This window comes from Vanessa cardui, chromosome 1, assembly GCF_905220365.1.
Source record: "Vanessa cardui chromosome 1, ilVanCard2.1, whole genome shotgun sequence".
In the NCBI taxonomy this organism is placed as follows: Eukaryota; Metazoa; Arthropoda; class Insecta; order Lepidoptera; family Nymphalidae; genus Vanessa; species Vanessa cardui.
Window position 1 is genome coordinate 4,970,851 of NC_061123.1, and position 24,899 is coordinate 4,995,749.

General features: G+C 31.6%; 1 protein-coding gene across 4 annotated transcripts in view; it reads left to right on the top strand.

The window, feature by feature from the left end:
* The window catches only part of LOC124532357, an 80,073-nt gene that overhangs the window by 41,933 nt on the left and 13,241 nt on the right, over nt 1-24,899 (top strand). The window contains exon 1 of one of the 4 annotated variants that reach the window (XM_047107263.1): nt 21,918-22,735. The exons of 1 other annotated variant lie outside the window; for it this stretch is intronic. In XM_047107263.1, the coding sequence (XP_046963219.1) occupies nt 22,187-22,735 (549 nt within the window). In that variant the 5' untranslated portion in view covers nt 21,918-22,186. Of the gene's footprint in view, nt 1-21,917; nt 22,748-24,899 lie in introns of those variants that run through there. 2 more of the 4 variants (XM_047107256.1, XM_047107248.1) reach the window with 2 other exon arrangements.

The window sequence follows — 24,899 nt, forward strand, 5'->3', positions numbered from 1 at the left end:
GCACAATTTTTAATAACATTTCCTAGATAATATTACTAGGCCATAGTTGATCACTTCAAATATATTCTAATCAGCGTATATAACCGTATTTACTGGAATCACAGTCACATAATTAACTTTAAATTAAACAATCTAAACCCGACTTGTTGTCGAATGTTTTAGAATAAACAGACCTAAGTCAATATTATTTTAAAATGATAGTCTGGCACAAGTAGGGCGATGAACTAAGTGGAGATATGAAAAATGCCTCCATACTCACGCAAAGTGGCTCTGCGGCTTATGTTGCCTATATATGACTCTACATTTATCATACTAAATTTAAAACAATTTATCTTCTTGTTTCTCGTTCATTGCAGTACTTCTATGAGCTGAGATGGGCCAGTGGTTAAAACGCATGCATGTTAACCAATCATTTCGGGTTCCAACCCAGGCAAGCACCACTGGATTTTCATGTGCTTAACTTGCATTTATAATTCATCGTTCCTTCACTGCCGAGCACGAGATGAATTATAAACACAAATTAAGCACATATGTATATATAGTGATGTTTGCCTGGGTTTGAACCCATAATCATCGGTTAAGATGCACGCGTTTTAACAACTGGGCCATCTCGGCTCTTGGTGAGAGTATATTACTTAAATTTACACACCAAGTTATTATTTGAAATAATGCCTCCCACTAGAATAACTGGATCGATCTGAAAACGTTGTGTATTTGATTTCTGTGAATTTCCGATCCGAAAGCTCAGGTACCGTGCAAAACATAGGATTGAATATCTCGATTGATTTGAATCTTTCAGAAATACATGTTTACTTTTATTACTAAAATTATTTAAAATACCAGTGTGTGTGGAGAACCTCTGTGTACCCCATAAATACTGCCGTGTAATCCAACAGCGTCAAAACCAGCCAGCTTTTTCTCTAGGAAATGTAATAATTTTTATAACTATTGGTATCATCTCCTGGATTTATATATAAAGATACATTATTTATACGTTATACACATATTGTATGTAAATCCTGAGCAGCTATTCGTATGAAACATTAGAAATATTCCGCTGATAAACATTATGCAAAGGATAATTTAAGAGCAAGTATAGTACATGACTCATTCATACTACGAATTTAAGTGTCGTTGCGACATCTATTATCCGTGCCGCGAGAGCAGGATTCAATTTACATTCATCACTTGGAACACGTATTCTATCGATCGCGAATGTGAATGTCGACTGGCAAGATTATCAGATTGCGAAATATTTGCCATTGTATTGGCATCAGGCGCCACCGCGCTCGGTGGCATCCGATCCGCCCCGGCCGTGTTCGATCCTATTCAAATAACAGAAGCCTTGACGCGTCCATCACACATCTGATGACTGGTGTTATTGTTCCAAAACATTATACATGCATTCCTGTCATTGTTACACCGGCTTAGATTGTATCGAAAATAAATAACCATTGCGATGGCTGTTGCTTCAACACGTTACATTTGTTTACGTTGTATATGAGCTTCTGTTTTACATTTATTTCAAGTAGAGTACATCAAGAGAAAATTATTTCCAATACTCCTTTTTTATTACATATTAATTTTGTTTTCCAATATACAAAGGTTGTGTGCAATATTTCTGTGCACTAATAGCAACAAATTATAGTTCGATTGTAAAGTTCTATTGTTTTACTTTTAAGGAATATTTACTTACGAGAAGTTGTAAGCGCTGTGTCGAATGCATTTTCATTGTTTAACAAATTTGTTTTATAAATATAAAAGTCAAGATAAATTATTGGCCTTAGGTTTTTATTACTATTTTGAACTTTACTTTTATGATTTATTTATTTTTATTAGTGAGTAAATGCTGGCGTAGAAAGTTACCAAGCTTTAATGGTTCAGGTGAACTATAACATTTTGGAATGCATATAAAGTTTATAATCTCATGCATGTCTTATTATATATGAGAAGGTTTACTATACTATACTATTTTGGACTGATACTAGGACTCAATTTTAAGCTCCTCATATTGTATTTCTCCATAAATAAATAAATTTTTTACTTAATTCAATTTGCCCTAATTATAAATTATACTTTTTATGTGTTATTAATAGTAATAGGTCACATTCTCGATATTTATCTTTGCAAATGACAACTATTTATAAATATTTGCTATTAGCAACCAATATTTTCATTAAACTATCTTGATTAAATAGTAGATTTTTCGTAAAGTAATTTATACAATTAGGTAATTTATAATTTTTAAAATACATTTTCATATCAGATTATGACATTCGCATTCTGACATAACAATCCATCCGTGAGATACTTTTAACATTTTGCGTTTCGGTCAGTTTCAAAATCGCTTGCTCCATAAAACGTAGGCATAATTAACTTCTTTTTTTCTTACTATACAATAACTAAAATTAGTAATAGTCATAGGACTAACAAGAGATAGATAAGGTATAACAAGCGGGTTACAAGGTGAAACTAAATGATGATTTACTTTTTGAAATTGTTGAAACTGTCGTGAGTCGAGATGGCTGTGTGGAGTCGAGTGGTTAGAACGCGTGCATCTTTACCGATGATTGCGGGTTCAAACCCAGGCAAGCACCGCTGATTCATGTGCTTAATTGTCTTTATAATTCATCTCGTGCTCAGCGGTGAAGGAAAACATCGCGAGGAAACCTGCATGTGACAAATTTCATAGAAATTCTGCCACAAGTGTATCCACTAACCCGCATTGGAACAGCGTGGTGGAATATGTTCCAAAAACCTTCTCCTCAAAGGTAGAGGAGGCCTTTAGCCCAGCAGTGGGAATTTACATGCTGTTGTTGTTGTTGTTTGTTGTTTGTTGAAACTGTCGTAAAAAATATCAGTATCATAAGGTCTTAAGTTCATAGTATGTTCGCATGTGACAGTATAATGATCTTATCTAGGTTAGTCATTGAGCGGACTAGAGAGATCTCAATTTTATTCGGCAACAAGGAGCCGTACGAGAAATGAATAATGTTCCGTTTAATAGCCTGTGCAGTAATACTGGGTCAATTACCTTCCATCGGTAATTTGATATGGGTCATGACAAAGAATGTAAATAATAATTAATAATCTGTGGCATAATCACGTTTATGAAACGTGAATCTTCAACTCTATCTCGGTTCAACGGAACTTAAGATAAAATAAATATTCCAAGTAAAATTACAATTATAAATATTGTTATAAAAAATTGGGTCTTACTAAAAATAAACGACACTAAGTAAACATGTGCTTCGTGTAATCGTTTGACGAGTTGAGAGCAGTCGAGTGTCGGCGTGACAATGTGTATTTAAGTGTAAACATGCTACTTTGCGACATACGTGTATGTGTGGAATAATGCTTTAGAGTGTAAGTTAATTTAATCGTAGATTAAATGTTATAGGTAGTAATCGATGACCAAAATTTTTTTTACTATTTGTGTTACATCAGCCTAAGGAATATTCTTAACAGCCTATATAACAGGATAAGAAGATAATTCTCGGAGCATTTAAAGCAAGGTTTATATATCTATCCATGTTATCTATCTATATTATTCTCAAATAGTGTTTTAAAAATCAATATGATATTATTTATTCATAAGATAGTACCTATGTCATTTTTATTATTGTGTTTCATTGCATTTATCTTATGCCAATTCGGTTTATGAAATCGAATAATTCGATCGCGATTTTTACAGAATCGCATTACATTCAAAAAATATAATTTGACACATTGTAACAAGTAATTAACGTTCATTTAAATTAAAGCAAAATCATTTTACTATTGTATAAACTGATAAAAATCGGTATACAATTTACGAAGTTAGCGAGGAAAAAGTAATGTATTTTAACATCGAAAATATAAAATATTCATTATAAATTCTTGCGCAATTTGTATTTTTTTCAATTAGTCGCTCTCTGAGGAGCTTAATTCAGTCTGACTGACGACCGTTTTGACCTCGTACTTTTAATATTATACACAAAATTTATGCATGGTCTCACCAATCTCACCATACATCGAATAGCTTTAAAATTTTATCACCCATAAAATTTATTTATGGCTATCAAAACAAAAGTGCACACAATTTACAGCTGATCATTCGTACCGATAAATATCGAGGGTATGTCGACATCTAGTTATTAGTGTTAGTTAGCTAGTCCATCTGGGCAGGCGTCACGAAGAGTTGCCTGTACACTCAAATCGTGCTTCGATTACTATTCTAGAGCATTACACTGGTGCTATAATTTAAATCAATGTCTATATTTATGCGTTAAGCATGAATTTTCGTTTGAACTAATTCCGATGTAAAAACCGTTATATACTTACTAACGTATGTATTACGTATATGTACGATGTTCAATACGTGATATACTTTGCTCAATATATTGAAATAATATAATATATGATCTTGCAAAACTTCATTTGGGCTCAGTGGTTAATGGCGTATGTCTCAACTGAAGATCAAATGGCTCAAATGCATCTAGCGAAGACTTTTACTTACGAGTTATCGCATACTTTATATATGGAATAAAAATAAAATGATTATTGTATATACATTATTCTAAAAATCTAAGGAATATCACATGCTTGATAGCGCATTCATTATTGACTCTGTACTCTTGGTACAGAAACCTAATGTAAAAGTAATGGCAATAGTCCGTATATAACCAACTTCTGTACTAAAACTTCCTTTTGATGAAGAGATCTTCATAAATATATATATACTAATTATAGTTTACAAAGAGTTAATTGTGAAACAATCAAAATTAACATATCTTCTTCTACAACTTTAATGACATGAAGGATCAACTGTTCTTGGCTTATGGCAATAGAAAATTACACTAAAAGGCATACTAATAAAAATATAACTGTTACTCTTAGACGGCAACAAAAAGTTTTATTAACATAAAAACTTTTGAGTTGTTATTTATTTGTTAAGCATTAAATTGCTGCTATATTGTCGCATATGTACATCTTTGGTGACTTTGTATTCCCAGTACCATAAAATATTTAAATAATGTTAAAATTAATATTATAAGCTTACATAATGCAATTTTGTTCAGGCCAAGGCAAGTCGTGCTTCCCATTGACTCATCAAAACGCGTAGGCATCGAATGCTCTTTGTACGTAGGTTCGAATTTGGCAGGTGTTTCATTACCAAAACACCCATTAGGCGACTATTCATGTATTATAATACTTTTAATCTCTATGTAAATGCTATTTATCATTCTTTAGTTATGCTTCATGTGTAATTTCTCATATTCATAATATGACAAGTAATAAATTGCGATTATGATTATTATGAAGGCTTTGTTATGTAGTGTTTTCGTAAGTATTCCTGTATACGTATCACACATACATACATGTGTTTGTGTGTGTATACTTTTTTCAATTTGCAAAGTCTATGAAGAAATATATCTCTCCAAGCCCAATTAACGTTTAATTTGGTAGTTACTCCTTTCTCGACGTAGAAGTTCAATAAGAAAGGATTTTCAATTAGATTTATATATCTATATTGTAAGTTAAAGGAGGATATGGGAGGGGCCTTTATTTTAATTGATTTTACTCGCACGAAATCAGGACAGACAAGTAGCATTTGTAAACGCATAATATATGGTCGATAGGTTGGTGAACTCTAACTCAAACGATTTCTACACTCTCGCCGTGCTGGACGCTGACAGAAACCGATGCAAGTAATCAATACTACAGAGCCTACACTAACGATTCTTCAAAATATAGCAACTAATAAAGGGAAAAATAAATATCAACAAGAGATTTCATTTAGTAGTGAGAGTTGACAACGATCTTTCTATCTTATGATTGTGATTAACTTTTGTTGCTTAATTTTAGAAAGAAAAAACTTATAGTTACTCTTAATTTCATTTAGGTTCAGTTTTAAATGTTTTATTTTGTCTTTATTGTTATTATTTTTAAATTTTAAAGTATGTTTTGTGTATTTTATGGGTTTGAAATTGCCTGAAATAAAGAATATTTAATTGAATAGGCTATTTGACTGGTTTTTAAAATCCATTTTATATTATTTAGTAGAAGTTACGGAACCCGGTAAAAGTTGTGTTTTTTATTTCTAGTACATATTTGCCGAAAAATATCACATTAAAAATTCCATATTTAAATAGCACACAAAATCGCTACTTGGACAATATGGCGCTGCAATGGGGTCGGTGACGTCACTTTCCTGTATTTTAATCTGTGGTACATATAGTAGAAAAGCAAAGTTTACAAGAAAGTGACTTCATTATAAACCCGGCAAATCAGGAGCGTTTTGTGTCACGTGACAAACGTTTGAAAAAATGCATTTTTATTTATGGATTTTTGAATAAATTAAGTATTATTTTCAGCTTTCGTTAGTAAATAACCATTTTTAAACTCATAATATACACTGATTACAATAATGCACCATTTATTTTTCGCATTGTCAAATAGCCTATTGAATTGAATTATTTGTATTGTTTAAATATGTAATAAGTAATATATCATAATTTTATAAATAATAAAGAATAGGATTGCAATAGGTTTACACTGTAAATTGTTTTGTGGTAACATTGATATGTTTTATAACTCGGAATTTCATACAGATTATTGTACACTGCGGAATTTTATTAAAAATATTAGTCATAAGACACCTGGGATCATTGTGTAGCGATTTAAACATTGTTGAATATTTTTAAGCATCCTATGCAGATTATACAAGTTTAGTCTATTCCTAGACGTCATATTGGTTAAGTTAATATGTGTTAAAGAAAAACAAACTGTAACGTAATGTTATAAAACTAATAATGACTTGTTTTAAGTCGGTTTCATAAAGATACAATGCTAAGTAAGGAGCGCCGCGTCTTGACCTAAAGGTCACACACTAAGTCGTCTCATTAGTTAGCCTTAAACTGGCAGGTGTGTAACTTTTATAAGAGCTGCTTTGAAATCGACAATTAATTAACGTATTTTTCGATTTTCAAAATAAAAAAAAAAAAATACACAACAAAAAAAGTTTCTTATCAATTAAACATAAAGTAACTACTTATGGTACATTATACTTACGAATATAATATATGTATATTTCGATTTCTTCACCCACGAAAGCGATCACTATTCCTATCCTCTTCAAAAAAAACATTGGCGTGCATATGTATGTTATATTTGTTGAGTTTATTTCATTAAAACGCCGAACATTTAACGTGCAAGGGTCCTTGAATAGATCTCAATACGAGTATCTGGTTCCGTGTAAAGATTAATTTATCAAATAGACTATAATTATATACTATTTTGGCTTATTGCTTTTAAAATCATTTTAGTTAATTTTGAACAAGTCCTTACCAAATGATGAAGCTGAAATTTTGTATAAATTTAGTACACGCTAAATAAAAGCTTGTTTCATCATGGGATTTTTGAAATTGTACCTAACAGGGGTAAGTAAGAATACTTGGTGTTTCATTACTAAATATATTAGCTTATATTTTATTTTTTTTATTTTTGGGAAACAAACAGTACTATAGAACAGTCATATAAATAAAATAATACATAAACCAATCAAGTTACCACTGATATCAATAATGTTCGTAATTATATATTTTGCATTAATACATAATACATCAATTATGATATTTTGATCCATAAAGATTAAGGATTTGTAGATTTAGAAGGTGCGCAAGTGTTATGTATGTCTCTCGGAATGTATTACTCACGCGGCCGATTTGCAGACAATTTGCATGAGATACGCATTGTTGTATTGTTTCACAACACTCAAAGCTTACCCATATTTGTCTATATATTATTACATTCGACCTCATTTTTAATATAAACTCCTTTACTTGCTATTAAATATTACGTAACCGTTCCTTATTTAACGTTAAATGTATGTAAACAAAGACTAATGGATCGAGCAATTATGTTTTCGATTGCTTAAAACTAAACAGGAAATGTATCGATTTTTATACTATTGTTAACTATAATTTAGTGTTAAGTGATCCAGTTGTTAGAACATACGCATTTTAAGCGATAATTACGGGTTCAAAACCGAATAGACACTTTTGTGTTTATAATTCATCTCATGCTCGGCGGTGCAGGAAAACATCGTGAGGTAACCTTCGTTTGGCTAATTTCAACAAATTCTGCGACATGTATATCCATTACCTCGCATTAGCAGCAGCGTGATGGAATAAGCTCCTAAGGTTCTCCTCAAAGGGAGAGGAGCCCTTAGACCAAAAGTCGGAAATTTACAGACTTTTACTGTTGTACTGTTGACTTAAAATCTTGATATCTCTTTAATGATGCGCATTATTAATGATGTTTCAAAGGATTTATAAAATAAAGCACAGATTAAGTATAATAAATAAGTAAAGCAATAGCTTGTATTAGATTGTTCAAAATAAAACAAACCTCATATATTCTCTATATGTCTTAAAGCTTTTAAGTAACGACCAGGATTAACCTATTACGGCTATCAATTACAAGTTTATATGTATACTGTCATTTTTGCAAGGAGGTATTTCTTGCTTAACGTTTAATCGTTCGTAAGCAACAAAAATGCTAAAGATGCGTTCGTCTTAATCTTGAAACAAGTTATACTCAAGGGCACGAAAGGTAAGTTTTTGTTACTTTTATTGAGTAATACACGCTTATAATATTTGATACACATTAAAAATGTAGGTATATTTACTTATTGAAATCTGTTTTTATTTTTATGTATATTTATATTACTTTATGTCACGATATTCTGCTCATTATTATTAAAATAGTCTATGGTATTATAATTGTATGAAGTTTATTTATAATCTAATTGCTATTCCATATCAAGTAATCTAAGTCATTAAATTCCTTGCATCTTCTGATTCAATGACTCATTTACAACACATATTTTAGAATAATAAAATTAATCATATATCCTATAATTCCCTATAAAATAACTGGAATTTTAATAAATTAATACCGGATTATAATAATACGTGTTATTTTCATGACACAACCGCTATGATTACCGGTATCAATTTTCATTATTTAAAATAAAATGATCACAAGTTAACTGTAAGCTACGTTTTGTTTAATTTATTAATGTACCTATTTCAAAGTAATGAATATTGTTTATTACGCGGGCAGTTTTATTATCCTCAGAAAGGAAACGTGGCTAATTTTCACACATAATCTATACGCCTCAGTATACAGTTCAGTATACTGTCAGATTCTATTCAACAGATAGGTTGAATCTGTGACCAAAGACAGTATAATCTAAATATAGATTTAAAATCTTTATTATTCAATATAAGTAAATATTTTTCAAAGAATATCAACACGTAGTTGAACGTTTTTCAAAATCACATTTTTCAGACACTCGAAGTCAAAACTGGAGAGTAACACAGTAAGTTATTGATTTCGCACGTGACATTAGTGAAATAATCTGGCCGTAATGGCAAAGGCAAATAAATGAATTATAAAAGTTATCGACTGACAAAAGTCTACCATCGGGTCAGCATAACGACCTCGGACCTGAGAAGAAGCAGCTATCACAACGAGGAAGGCGGCTATTTAGTGTACATGAACGGACATCTCTGACATTTTCCCGTAGTCGCACTGAGTCCCATATTTTTCAAATTTTATTTAATGATATATGTCTGAGCAAGCGTGTCATATGATGGTTAGAATTATAAATCATTCATTACATCGCCAATGCGCCACCAACCTCGGTAGTTAAGACTTTCTACCCCCTGTGCTTGTAGTTATATAGCGTTTTAAGAGTTGGTTTGCTGTTACTAACCACAAAACTTAGTCTTATGTCTTACTCTTGAGGTTTAAGCTTTCTTAGGATCAAATTCGCGTAATAGCTTTGAATGTGTGACAGACAGATAGTATAATCATTGTATGTGCACTAGGAGTAAGGATAAGCTTATGTATAACGCCAAGTTTCCGACTCCGCAAAGTCAATAAGTCCTTCTTGGGGCATCATAGGGTATCCGCTTCTATAATAAAATTCCGCAGACATTTTTAACTTTGTCGTTTCGTAAATTCAAATCGTTTGTAAAAAATACATTGGTAGAAAAAGCATATTCTCACTTGGTGGTAGGGCTTTGTGCAAGCCCGTCTGGGTAGGTACCACCCACTCATCAGTTATTCTACCGCCAAATAACAGTACTCAGTATTGTTGTGTTCCGGTCTGAAGGGTGAGTGAGCCAGTGTAACTACAGGCACAAGGGACATAACATCTTAGTTCCCAAGGTTGGTGGCACATTGACGATGTAAGGAATAGTTAATAATTCTTACAGCGTTAATGTCTATGGGCGATGGTGACCACTTACCATCAGGTGGCCCATATGCTCGTCCGCCAACCTACACCATAAAAAAAAAAAAAAAAAAAAAAAAAAAAAAAAAAAAAAAAAAAAAAAAAAAAAAATAAATATTATTCAATACAAGATTTTATAGATTATAAAAAAGCGTGGAGCTAATAATACCTGTTGACTTCCACGCAGGTTATATTAATTTAAATAATTGTATTTAACTAACATGACTTTGTATTTTTAAATGTTAAAAAAGAGTAACTACTGAGTTTCTTGCCGGTTCTTCTCGGTAGAATCTACTTTCCGAACCGGTGGTAGCTTCACTTGGTTGTAAAATGACGATTCAAAAGTGCTTGTAAAAGCCTACTTGAATAAAGTTTATTTTGATTTGATTTGATAAAGAGCTAATATTATAATTGTATTGATGATGTCAAGCCGGATACATTCGTCGACCTCCCCGCCGCTTACATTATAACACACGATTCCCGTAGTTTCATTTGAATGTTTACGTGGTTCTCGTGACCTGCCACTTGCCAGCCAGTAATTGATGTAGCAAAAACAGATTGAACAATCCGATACCACGCACAGAGTGCCATCAAACATTAAGTTACGATTGCGTTAGGCACTGACAGGTTTCGAGATGAAATAGTTTCAATGAGCTTACGCAAACAGAAATATGAAAAATATTATCGATTGTATACGAAGATAAAATATAAATTATAATACAATAGCGTCCTTATTATTAAAACGAAAACATTTGTTTTAAAATAAATATATTGGAAACGCACTTTTGAAACAGATCTAAATGAAGATATTGTCTTCAGTGCGTTTTCAAATCCCTACGATGGATCCGTTTGTAATAAAAACTGTGTGCGATTTTCTGAGTTTGTCAAGCCTGAAAATACTAGACTTCTTCGAAATATTTATGGTTCAATATTAACGTTTTATGTGGAACCTAATTCAACTCGTACATAACCGGGACGGGTAGCGTTTCACTAATATAATTAAGTATACTTTCTGATGTACCTACTAATATAAATTATGAAAAGGATACGAAGGTAATTATCATTTCTAGCTATGTAATAAGTTTACCTACATTTAATTAAGTACTACAACTTTCTACGTATTTATAAAATTCATTGAATATAATATTCTATGTAATACACTAGATCGATGTCCTGTCTGTGAAGTGAAACCATCTCTGAACAAAGCTGCATTGTTTAATAATTAACGAAGCATGCTTGTGTAATGACATTTATACTACGATATTATCAGTCTATGGCCTTAAACTTAAGCCGTTACGTTTTCTAAATGTATTTTGATGATCGGGCAACAATGCGGATGGCATTCATAAACTCATATCAAAGTTCAACTTTAACTGACGTACCCCGGCGTTAGCGCGCTCAAACAAATAAGAAATGTCAGCCAAAGGTCGCCGAGATGCCTTTGAAGTTGTCTCAAAATGTAGAACACACACGCATGTACAGTTGGGGTAAGAAAAGGTTCGTCACATTAAAATCTATTTTCGTGATCTCAGTATGACCGATAAAACATGCTTTACCGATCGAGAATGACATATTGCGTCGCATTGATTTGATGTTTAGATTTAAAAGGTACTAAGAGTTTAAGACTTGATAATTGAATGAATTTAAAAACTGACGAAGGTTTTCTTACTCTGACTGTACATTATACCTGTAACCTTGTAAAAGTAAGTAAGTATATATTATGTGATACTAGTCGTATTTATTCGACATTTCTCGCTGTAAGATAATCTCAATGTTACATATCCGATGACTTATAGTGAATGCAGGGAAAACATATGAAAGTAGCATTGAGGTGACATTACTAGTTCTATGTTGACCAACATGGGCATTACTCGAAAGCGAATGGTACGCTACAGAAAGTATACGGCCCCACCTGGTAACCATTCACGTATAATATTTTTCTATGATAATCAATACCAAGTAACTAATAAAAATCTTCTTTTAAATAAATACAAATTAATGTATGCGCCTTTTACAAGTGCGTGTTCTTAAAGCTAGATAAAAATTTGATGAGCTGTTCTGCTAACATCTACGAAGGTTTCTGGTCAAATGGTTGTACACTAGTATATGCCTATTCCACCCTTGCGAAGTAGATATGGGTAGTACTTAAATATATTGAGCTAAAATATATTTAAGTACTTTTGTATTTGAGAGAAAGGTATTTTATAATAAAAATTAAAAGCTATATTCCGTCTGACTGGTTTAAACAATATTCCATGTATCTATGTTCTAAACAAAGCTTATATGCCAAAATTGATATGAAGCATTACGTCATCAGGAGTAGGTAATATGTGCATGTAAATTAAGAAATATATCTATATGTAATCCTTCTCAGAAACTATAAAGTTTTTAAGGGTATTATTATATTTTCCGTGTTACCCCCTAGTCATAATATAATAAAATTCTATTTCCAATGTAATAGACATCATCTACTCCAACAAGCCTCGAAATTGTATGTATAATGCAATATGCATTCAATGTTGTATATGGAGATGATGAGGACTCTCTTGACTGATTTTATCAATAGCAGATTAATATACATGTAATATCAAGTGCACTCACACTACCCTCTTGCATATTGTAAGTTGCAGTATGCAGCATTTAGCGAAAAAAAAATCTACTATAAAAGCAAAATTACGCGTTTCTATACTTTAAGTCGTGCGTTGCGTTGATTGTCAGTTGGCTCGGACATTACCCTTTATCGCTCGTGATATATGAATACGTTTTAGAACAACTTTTTATGCGGATATTAATATTAATGTTATAGTATTAAATGAAATATATGCTTGTAAATGTATCCGATTTCATAAAAAGAAATGTTATCAATTTCAGAAGGATATCCGAAATTCGAATTTAATTTGCTTTAAGGCAAAAGATTTTCCAACGTTAAATTATAAATTAAATGTCTATCATCAAATTAATGTAAATGTTAATTAAAAATTATTGTTAATTTTATTTTAAACTGACCACAATTAAAATATTGAGAAACACATAATAATAAATTATTCCGAGTACTTGGGTATTTATTAGATATTTGTTGACGAGTATATCTTTGAGGTTACATTTTCATTTCTATGTGAAATAGAAAATGAACTTGATTGAATCCGAGAGAATTGTAACGGTACTAGAAACTAAAATTTTCCTTAAGATTACATAAATCCGGTACACATTTGTTGCATTCTAGTCCATCGAAAGGGGCTATGACATTTGACATTGTCATCAATTACTTAAAGCTTTTCTGTTACGTCTTCATCTCACCATCTCAGATGCGTAGCTTCTTATCTGAGGATTAGCCAACATGTGCTGTTTACGCGTTTTATGGTTGACATAATAATAAAATTTATGTATTTAAATTATTAAAATTTTAATTTAAAACGTCAGAATTAAATATCAAATGGGTTTATCTGAAATACGGACATTTTTAAATCATGCATATATACAAAACATTGTTTGGCATCTGTTGTCATAGCAGATGCGCTTGGTATTATAAATTGCTAATACTTCATTTTTATTATTGACATTTATTTATGTTATGTGATTTTTTTTTTAAACTGTTTTAGAAGTTTAAAATTACAAGAGTTAAAAATTGATTTATATTGTTTGTTCTTATTTAACATTGAAAAATAAAATAACTGCATTTATAAGTAGTAGGTATCAGAAATTTGAAGAAATAATTTAGTTATAACATTGTTTCATTTAATTTATAGTATCATAATTCATATTAATTTCAGGATATAATCTAAATTTATTTAATGAGTAGCCATTGAGTAAAACAGATCTGACGCAAAAATATTTGTGTTTAGTCAAGTGTACTGAGCTGTATACTTTTACGCAACCCTAATATCGTCCCAAAGATAATACTAGAAAGCAAATTCACGAGCACTTTGTATATATAATTTCTTAATCTTGTTTAGATACTATAAATAATCAGAGACAATGAGATTAGGACGTAGACAATGTTAGTATTTTTTACTAAAATTATACATTTGTAATAAAACATTTCTCAATAATATCACATATAAAATTGACGTGATCGAGATCGGAATTTACTTACGCGTTAAGCAAAGCTCTCGTCTATCCAGTTAGGTAATGTTACAGAACCAGTTATCACGGATAATAAATGGATGCGCTGCAATGATAAACAACATCGTAAGATTAATTGGCGTGAAACTTGATTACACGTTCGTCTTAAACATGAGATGGTAAGCGGTAACGTTCGACAATTTTACGTAATTCATTGTTAGTGTCTAGCTTCGATGTCTTCATGACACAAAATGGCAATGATTAATGTTGCCCATTTCGATTATTAATTAAAAAAAAGATTAAATATTTTTTGTATATGGTAACATATACGTATCTATTTATTTACAATGAAATAGAGATCTAATCCGGAATATATTTGTAAAATAAGAAAGACATATAACAAATATTATTTATGCATAATATTATATAAAATTAATGTGAAGTAACAGGCTGTCAATATCCTACTTTTGGATTTATCTAACTTTGAAGAAAAGGTGTCCGTTATTCCATCACGCTGCCCCGATGTAAGTTGATGGACACAAATGTAGCCGGCAGGTTTCCTAACGATATTTTCATTAACCGCCGAGAACGAAGTAAAATCTAACTCAAATTATGCTCATGTAAATTAAGTGGTGCTTGCTGGGTTTGAACCCATCCATTTAAGCCATCTTGGCTCTTTTATTATATTCAACGAGGTCAAAAAGGTAGACGTATCTAATGTTGTATAATTTATATTGATTATGGACTTAATTGAAACTATACATAAACAACACAACAACAGCCTGTAAATTCCCACTGCTGGGTTAAAGGCCTGCTCTCCCTTTGAGGAGAAGGTTTGGAACATATTCCACCACGCTGTTCCAATGCGGGTTGGTGGAATGCACAAGTGGCAGAATTTCTATGAAATTTGTCACATGCAGGTTTCCTCACGATGTTTTCCTTCACCGCTGAGCACGAGATGAATTATAAAGACAAATTAAGCACATGAATCAGCGGTGCTTGCCTGGGTTTGAACCCGCAATCATCCGTTAAGATGCACGCGTTCTAACCACTGGGCCATCTCGACTCTACTCTACATAAAATTGAACTAAAACTGATATCTCTCTGTTTACAGTTCTCAACAATTGTACCGATTGCGTTATTCTGTTAGCTCGGCGGTAGACCGTTAGTACTCGCAAGCGAATGAATGGTTTAGTTGTTTTATTGAAGTTCTACAATAGAAGCGGTGTAAGCATGTGATTAATTCGACGCGTTTTCACTTCAACCGACGATACGTCATAAAAACGCTTCGTTTGTTCATCAATATTGAATATAACACTCCTTTTATAAGTCGAGTGTAAACAGATACAAAATGTTTTTTAAAACTTTCTTAGTTAAAATATGGGAAGAAATATATATTTAAAAAAACTACTATCAATGTTTTACTAAAGAACTAGCAGGGACCCGCGACTTCTTTCGCTGAAAGTCCCTTTTATTATGCATTTCCTTTTTTATAAATCACGTAAACTTTTTCCATGTCATCCAAATTCAATGAAACAAAGTATAATCTTAGCTTCAAGCTGATATAATGATAATTAAATATAAGCTGAAAAATCCTTCTCGTAGATTTGGAGCTTATCGTGTATATATAAAGTTTTTTATCCTTTTTTGTCTACATTCATATCATATAAATTAATGTTAAAAAAATGAAATTAATACTTGTTGACTTCCAGTCAGGATATAATATATACATATATAATTGTATTTAACTAACCTGACTGTATTTTTAAATTTTAAAAAAGAGTAACTAGTGAGTCTCTTGTCGGTTCTCCTCGGTAGAATCTATTTTTCGAACCGGTGGTAGCTTCATTTAATGCAGTTGTTAAATATGGATTCAAATTAATACTTGAATAAAGTATATTTTGATTTGATTTAATATTTGATAAATTATTTCACATGGTATGGAACAACGTAAGCATTCTTTGATTGATCCAACCAAAAAGATGTTAAGTGTTAAAATACTTTTAATATTAATCGGACTACATATCCAGGTACAGTGGACACGCGTAGCTTGCTAAGCGAGCGTCGCTTACATTATGAGAACTAGAACGCTCTTCGGGTCCGCTCAAGGAAATGAGCATTATGATACGTACTTTACAATAATTAAGCAATGTTGTTGGTGTAGCAATTAATTTTTACACATCGTAACAATACAATAAAAACTTTTTAATGTAATATAGCTACTACGAGATGATTAAATAAAATATATTTATTTATACTATGAGCAATATTTGTCTAGTAATATAATTTAATATTTGCGTGATATTTTCAATTTTAACATGAATTGGCTGACATCTTTAGTACAGCACCCAAAACTTTTTATTTGTAAATTGATGTTGAAGTATCATGACTCGGAATATAAGTTTGGTTGCTACAATCAACCCAATTAAGGATATATCAAAGTTACTGAAAGTAGGAATTGCCTAGTAAAAAGTGTCTTTGTAATTTTACCATGAAAATCGATAATATTATAAAGTATAAAAAAATGAAAATTAAATTATCGCTAAAATGTTTAGGTTAGCTTATTTCTTTATTTAATTATATACCTACATTGTACAACTTTGACAGTAAAATCTCTGTATAAAAACAAGGCCAGAGTATACAGCAATACAAATTTAGAGATATGTGAATGTTCAACGATTACAAATCGGTTCACTGAGCGCTGTGAAACAACCAAAATTATCCGTCTTCTGGATATAATGGGTTGCGTAAAATATTCTCAGGGTACCACTGCTGTCGACAATGTGGTGGTGAAACGAACTGTCATCTGGCAGTCGTACGCGCAGCCCCATACTAGCAACTCCTCATGCGATTTCTTTGCTAATTGAGGCAGGTGTTGAACGAGAAATTAACTACTTGTGCTCTGACGGGAAATGTGTTAGAAATATGCTTTTGTCTTCAATATTGATTATCGTTGTGTTGTGTTGTGCTTGTGCATTTGTTGAATGTGGCTTATTGGTTTTATGCCTTAATTAATACCTGTTAACTAATCTCTTAACTACTACCACAAATTCTGTTAAACGGAAAATAAACGTTTTTGTTATATCATATATTAATGTATATAAAAATATTTATATTTGTAACAGTGAATGGTAATATTTATTTAAAAAAATAAATCGAACTTTTTCTGTTTTAAATGCTATCATTAATTTTAGGACATCATCGTAGAATTGTAATCTTTAAAGTTATTTGATATCGTTAACTAACGCGATACGCTTATAAGGCCTTTTTCGTTGTTAATGTTATACGCCATTACAGCAATAAATGCAAAATATTATTTACATTTTGTTGATAAACGATCACGATAGCGAGAAAATTCCGGATTCGAATGTGCGATGAATCTGATAGCGCGACCATTCTCAACTAAAATAATATACAACAATATTTATTAAAAAAAATAAAATGTTATTCAAATATTTTAATAGTGACTCAAATAATTCGCACCTTTTCACAAAATTTTAAAATTATGTCCATTACATAAAAAAATATGTTTACAACATAATTCGCATAATATTTGGAGTTGCTTCACTTTCAACGGTTTTCTAGAAACTAGAACAAAAAATATATTATTTATAAAAAATATATATTTAAACATAAATCATTGTTGTTATTAAAATGCGTTATATTGGTACTTAAATGGTTATAGTAATCGATAGAGCCGTAGGGTATCTTCACACAAATCCTTAATATGCACTTCTCTTTTGGTTTTTAAATTCAATGTTCAATTATCAATAATAATCGTTAAGAGTAAAGTACTTCGACGATTCTACGACCGATGATTTTTCCCTGAAACCCTAATCACTAACGGTTCGTCGGAATAGGCACTAATGTCACAGTTCAATGCTCTGATAACTCGCTGAATATTAATTAAACCTAACTGCAATTATTTTTAACAGCTGTCAGTACTAGCTTTCTTTCTGCTTTATTAATTGAAAACTGTAATTTGTACGTCGCATGTAGTACGGAGTAATTATCGAATGTGATTGAAGAGAATTCAATTATGACATTCAAATTAGGTACTTTTTTGCATAGGTATATTTTAATTGATCAATCTCTATTTTTCTGTTATTCATTGCAAATATATTTCAATAGTTTAAATAAACTGGTCATTTGTAAAATGACAGCGATAAAGTATTAAAATAGAGCACTATTCGTCGCTTCTTGTTCGAAGCCACAGGCAATAGTGCAATAAGGAAATCACAGCAACTGCCTTCAAGTGCTACTTCTACAGTGATCGTTACTTTGTTTACAATAGTAGTAAAAAGCAAACAATGTATTTGATATATAATGTTCAAAATAGTAAATACTGTTAACATTTATGAGTGGTCACCGCAAAAGGCCAGTCGCCGTATATAGTGTTACGAGCAACATGTCGATCTCGCTACCTTTAACCTATTGCTGCTTGATTCTGTGGGAAAACTGTAGTTTCGTATTGCTAAATATAATAGGTAAAGCGTAAAATACAAACAGATAATCGAGGAGAATAACAACATTTAATTTTAATAGGAATTTATTTTAACTATTGGCCAAACACTTGAATAGTACTTAGCGTTTACCTGAGCAAAACCTTTTGCTCAGTGACGCGCCGATTACGTGTGTGAGATGTAATGTAACTCGTGCAATACGAAATTTAAGAATGTTTGGATCAAATCTCACTAAGGAAGTCAGGAATCTTCAAAACACATCTGTACTGTGAACACAGTACGATATTCAGTAATTTTATAATAACTTGTCTGCGCAAACCGGACTGCGTAGGAAAGTCGTTGCCTCTAACCGATTCTAACTTGCTATACTAGTCAGTACAGATAAAAGAATAAAGATTTAACTACTAGATTTTGCTACATGTACATATTTATGTTTTTTTTTTTTTTAAATACAACGCAGCAAATATTTTTATCCTTTAGAGATTTATTAAAATTTTTTTCCTTCAAAATAATATTAGTTGTCACACTTCAATTACTATTGAAAATTTTCTAAATGTTTCCAGCCGCTTTAATCACATGGCTCTTATGGTTGTTAACCATGGTAATTTTATTCAGTATTTAAATTAAGTCATAAAGGAGCAATTAATTTATACAACCGTAAGATAAAATCTGTAAACGCGAGAATAGTCGTGTAAATAAATGCTTTTATCTTAACGTAATATATTGCCGTTATTAATTACGATGAATAACATAACAACGAAGGAAGCGATTCGACTTTTCTTACTTGGAGTCCAAAACAGAATTACTAGGAAATAGTTTTATTTCATTCAATGTTCAAAACCCCTTTATAAACTCGTTATTTTAAATTTAGAATACTTTATTAATTAGCTCAAAAAATAAAAGTATCTAGATCGCCATTGCTGATTTTCGCTCGCATTATGACCTATACCTTATATAGCTAATTTAGACATTGTTATTCAGTAAACAATAGCTCGATGTGTGAACAGATGTAAAGATACACTGTAAGTTATATGTAAATAATGTTCGATATATAGTAGGTATATATGTTACTCGAATGTTCTAAACTTTATTAATAAAGTTGTTTAAGTAAAACGTACAAGTATTGTAATTGTAACTGACTTTATTGGTATTGAGATTTATGCGTGCATACGGCCGCGGTGTCTGCCCGAGCGAAACGATGTTACTGTCTGCCAGTTACCGGCTTACCGCTACGCGTTACGATTATTTGACGCCAACGCTCATTAACGCATTAGAATTAGACCGTCAAACTGCAATGTGCGATATGCATTTTGATTCCTAAGCGACCATAATTAGACTTGCCTTTACCACAGGTATATATAGGATTTTGTAATTATTATTAAGGATTCATTTATTGCAGTTGTCACTTAAATTGGTGGTCGCTTCCACGTAGTACCGCCCGACACTGACAGTAAGGGTCACTGAACAATCGTCGTTTATTTGATTTTTGTCGATCTAAAACATATTTGAATAAATTGTATTGTTTTATAATTTTTTAAAACAATAATATGTTTAACCTTAATGTCAAAATTATGGTTTCATGCTTTTAGTACTTGAAATCTAAAAAAGGCTAAGTCTCGAAAAATTCCATGCCATTATAAAACTATTTTCAAACAAATTCCTAAAGTACAAACTAGAAAAGAATGTTCAAACATAGACTTAAGCAATACTTAAATAAAATCAATACGCGTGCTATGTACTAGAGATCTAGCAAGATTACAATACCTGCCCGAGATTACTGTATCGTATTCAAAACCTGTACGTTTCCAGTTGGTACATGACTTGAAGCGCAAATATCCATTCAAATAATATTATAACGTTTGCCAAATACAGCAAGCCTACACACACATACACATAGTTCACATCATAGCACACATAGTTCAAGGATTTCGTTTGTTATTTCGACTCGATACAATGCAAGCGATTACTCGATTTATGGGTTTCATAATTATATTAAGGTATTTGAAATTGATTACGTGCCTACAAGTGCAAAACTATGGTTACTCTGTCTAAATCAAATGCATCAGTCAAAAGCGCGTAGTTAAGTGAAACTTAATGTTGCAAGATCAACGTTAATGGTTGTTCTCGGCGCATCAGCCTTAATTGTGGTCTTTATACGCAATTTACATATCATTCCACATAGCCCATAAATTGATGCGTAAAGTTAAGATTGTCGTAAGGATATTCCTATTACTTATCTTGTATTACTTTTGTATACTATAAACACGAAAATTTACGAAACATTTTTAGAGTTTTATGTATTTCAATTAACGTTAAGTTATTTGAATGAATCCCATAAAAAACTCTTTGTCGAAACGTGGGAATTGTTTTCGTACAATGTTAGAACACATTTATCTAATTCAACAAGAAACGCAACAGATTTGTAAAATAATCGACACAAATGTTTACGACTGTTATTTCAATAAACTTAACTTTTCACCTGCAATAAGACTTATGTGTTTTTAATGGGAGTGCATCCTCGATATAAACATTAATCATGGCGATTATTATGTAACACAGGAGTTGATGGGAACAGATTATGATCAGGAAATAGTTAAAGTACAAATGACCTAAGATATCAGATCTGCTGCATCAGTTGCATAAAACGGTCTGGTCGTTGCACAATCGCATCCAATTCACTCTCGTTGCCTGGTAGGCCTCCATTGTCGCGCACGCGCTTTACTGAGAACGTTCCCGCGTAAAGAGGGCAAAAAGCGCGGGAACGCCGTCAAAACAATAATGGTCGACATAACCGCTTCGAATCTTATCTATTGAGTACTCGTATTTACAACATTGCAAATGTTCTCATTATTTGTTTCGAAGTACTTCGTTTGTTTGCCTATGATCGGTGAGATTTTTTAAAAAATTACAAAGTAATTATTATTGAATATGATTTATTAACGAAATGTAATTAAAGCTACGGCGAAATAACATACCTATTGCTTCACTAATGTATCTATTATAAAACGAAATAAGTTGAAGATAATTTGTAATAACTTAAATATAAACAGTTTCGATAAGGACTGAAAATGGGTAATGGTTTACGTTTACTTTTCGCATGTATACTGTTTCAACATTGCACAAATTACTACTTAAGAATTTGCTACATCATTTAAAATCATAACACGACAAAAATAAACAAACAAGCCACATTCGCAAACGGCACTTCATTCATTGCCAGACTTCTTGAACAGCTTGAATCAAACAAGAGCTAGCGGGAATTTCGTATAACATGTTAATAATGTCATAGAAAAATAATAATATGGATTTAAAACAACAATTCACTCAAGTGTTTTATAATTATTGGAAATCGGATAATTAATATATTTTCTGCAACATGGTTAACGGTAATTACGTGTTGTATGGGGACAAACCGTCCTCAGATTCAGAGATTGTTTGCGATCACGTACAAACACGCACGGCTGAAAGAAAAACCAAGAGAAAAACGAATAAAACTACATCTGCTAATGAAAGACATTCACGTAACGTAGCCGAGCTAGACAATGAGACAGATGCCGTTAAATACGAGAAGAAAATAAAGGAACCGAGGCTTTTGCGTTACGTTCCAACGACAGATGTTGAAGAAAACTTCGTCACGGAAAAGTACGAAACATATGATCTGAAGCTCGAAGAACCTCCAAAAAGGCATACTTTTACAAAGAAGCCTAAGAATCCGGCCGATGGATCAATAAATTACGCGTATTCGCGTTCAAGTAGCAGTTGCAGCTCGCCTAATTTACCGACGATATCTGAGCACGGTGAACAGTATGGTACTTATCGGGTCAGGTCTCCACAGCTTCCAAATGCTAACGATATTCAGGGCTATGATACCAAGCTCGACAAATACTTCGCCAAGCCGCGAGAAGTGAAGACGTTCGCAGCTAAGGTAGGATACAACGTAAGTTGCGTAACAATTATACACGTCAACATAAAATGTTACAAGTTTTCCCAATTTTTTTTAAAATAATACAATTTAATTACAAAATGCGACTATGATTCATGCTTGTTTCTTGCCGGTTCTTCTCGGTAGAATCTAGTTTCCGAACCGATGTTAGCTTCACTTAACTGTAAAATGACGATTCAAAAGTGCTGGTAAAAGTCTACTTAAATAAAATTGTTTCTTGCTACAAGGATATTAATTGAAAAGAAGATTACTTCAAAATATTTAATTCATTATCCTCCATATTGATGAAAAGGGTTTACCACGGTATATAATTTAGTAGAGAATATTCTATTTTAAAATATAATTTAGATTCTGATGTAACATTCAAATTGAGACATCCATTTTCGGCCATGGGTACAATCTTATATTCATCTGAAATTTTATGAATTTTATTTATTTACTTACTTTAGAACATAAAATATTCCTCAAATCATTATGCAATATGGCGACTGATGAAATAATTTTAGAGTTAGTGTTGTTTTCCGCAGAGTGAGACGAACAGGATCAACCTTTACGAACATGTACTTATATAATTATATACAATTACATTCATACAATAATATACAAAACAATACACAAATATAGAACAAAATGTCAACACAGAGTTGAACTCGGGGTATCGCAAAACATAATACATGAGTGGATTTTGAAATTGCTAGAAATACAATAATAATCAATTGTTATTTAATTTAGTCCACTTGATTTACTTAAAATAATCTGTCTAATCTTTAAATATAATAATAATAAATAGGCACGATTTTGAATTAATATTAATCTACTGCTATTGAACACATGCTAGTACTCGATATATTGTGTTGAACTAAATCGATTATGTAAATTAGGATAAGTTACAACGTTTAAGCTATAATAGAAGGGTCAGCGTAGTTTCCTCTACAAATATTACGTATCCAGTATATCGATAAACTAAATTAGCGATTGATTAATATTTTAAATTATGGGATAATTTCACACGTGTCCAATGTAGGTTATTAAGAACGTAATTTATATAAGGTATGAATATATATCAGAAGGATATTGATAATGATATATGTAGATATGGTGTAGTACGCGCTTGACATATATAGACAGAGTGTTCTTTAGGGAAATCAAAAATCACACCGGTGTCGTACTATATATTATATATACGATAAAATATATGCTATTCTATATATCCTAAATAAAATGGATCTTTAAAACCGTAACCTTTGATTGTTATACCTGTGTATGCATCTGGTACTATTGATAGATTAGGAGACACAGACCGAATATAATAAATGTTTATGTTTTCACTTCTATATTTTCAAATGTTTATTTTGTTAAGTAAAATATTAGTTCTTAAACATTAGCAGTAACATTAACATAAGATATTTATAATATATCTTCACGCGAAATCTAGCATATTTGTTAAAAAAATACGCACGGAATAAAAATTAATTACAAATTGTTTACAGTCGCGTTTTTTTAAATTTATTTAAAGCATTATCTGTTATGTCATTAGATGTTAATTACACATAAACCTTTATTATTCTCTTCACTACAATTGGATCGATGACCACACAATCTACAATATATCATATTTTTATTGAACACTTGTGTTGTTTATAAAAACCCAAAAAATCAAAACCTCATAAAACCAGTGTTACGTTGAAACTGGGGAGACTTCGCCAGCTTTCTCTAAGGTCAGGGGCCATCCCGTCGATGTGTCACCTCAACCTTAAATCACGCACCATTATAGTTTTAAAATCCGAATAAATTATTCTGGGCTCCACTAACTTAATAGCTTTGTTGTGACATAACTTTCTTGTCGAGCAAACATTTATCGAGAACTACATAAAAAGTTATTCCACAATAAAACGTTGTTGGCCGAGTTTATAACTTCTAAATATAAGACTGTAACATATCTTCCTTTGCATAATTTGTGCAAATAAATTAAAAAAAATGTGTCAATAAAAATATCGACAAATCAACCAACACTAAATGTATATGTATTAAGTTTTTTTTTTAATTTCATGGTCAAAAATTAACAAGCAATGATCACATTCCATTCTGAGACCGTAACTCTTAATTACATAAGACAATTTGATTAAGCCGTTAATGAGATGTTATG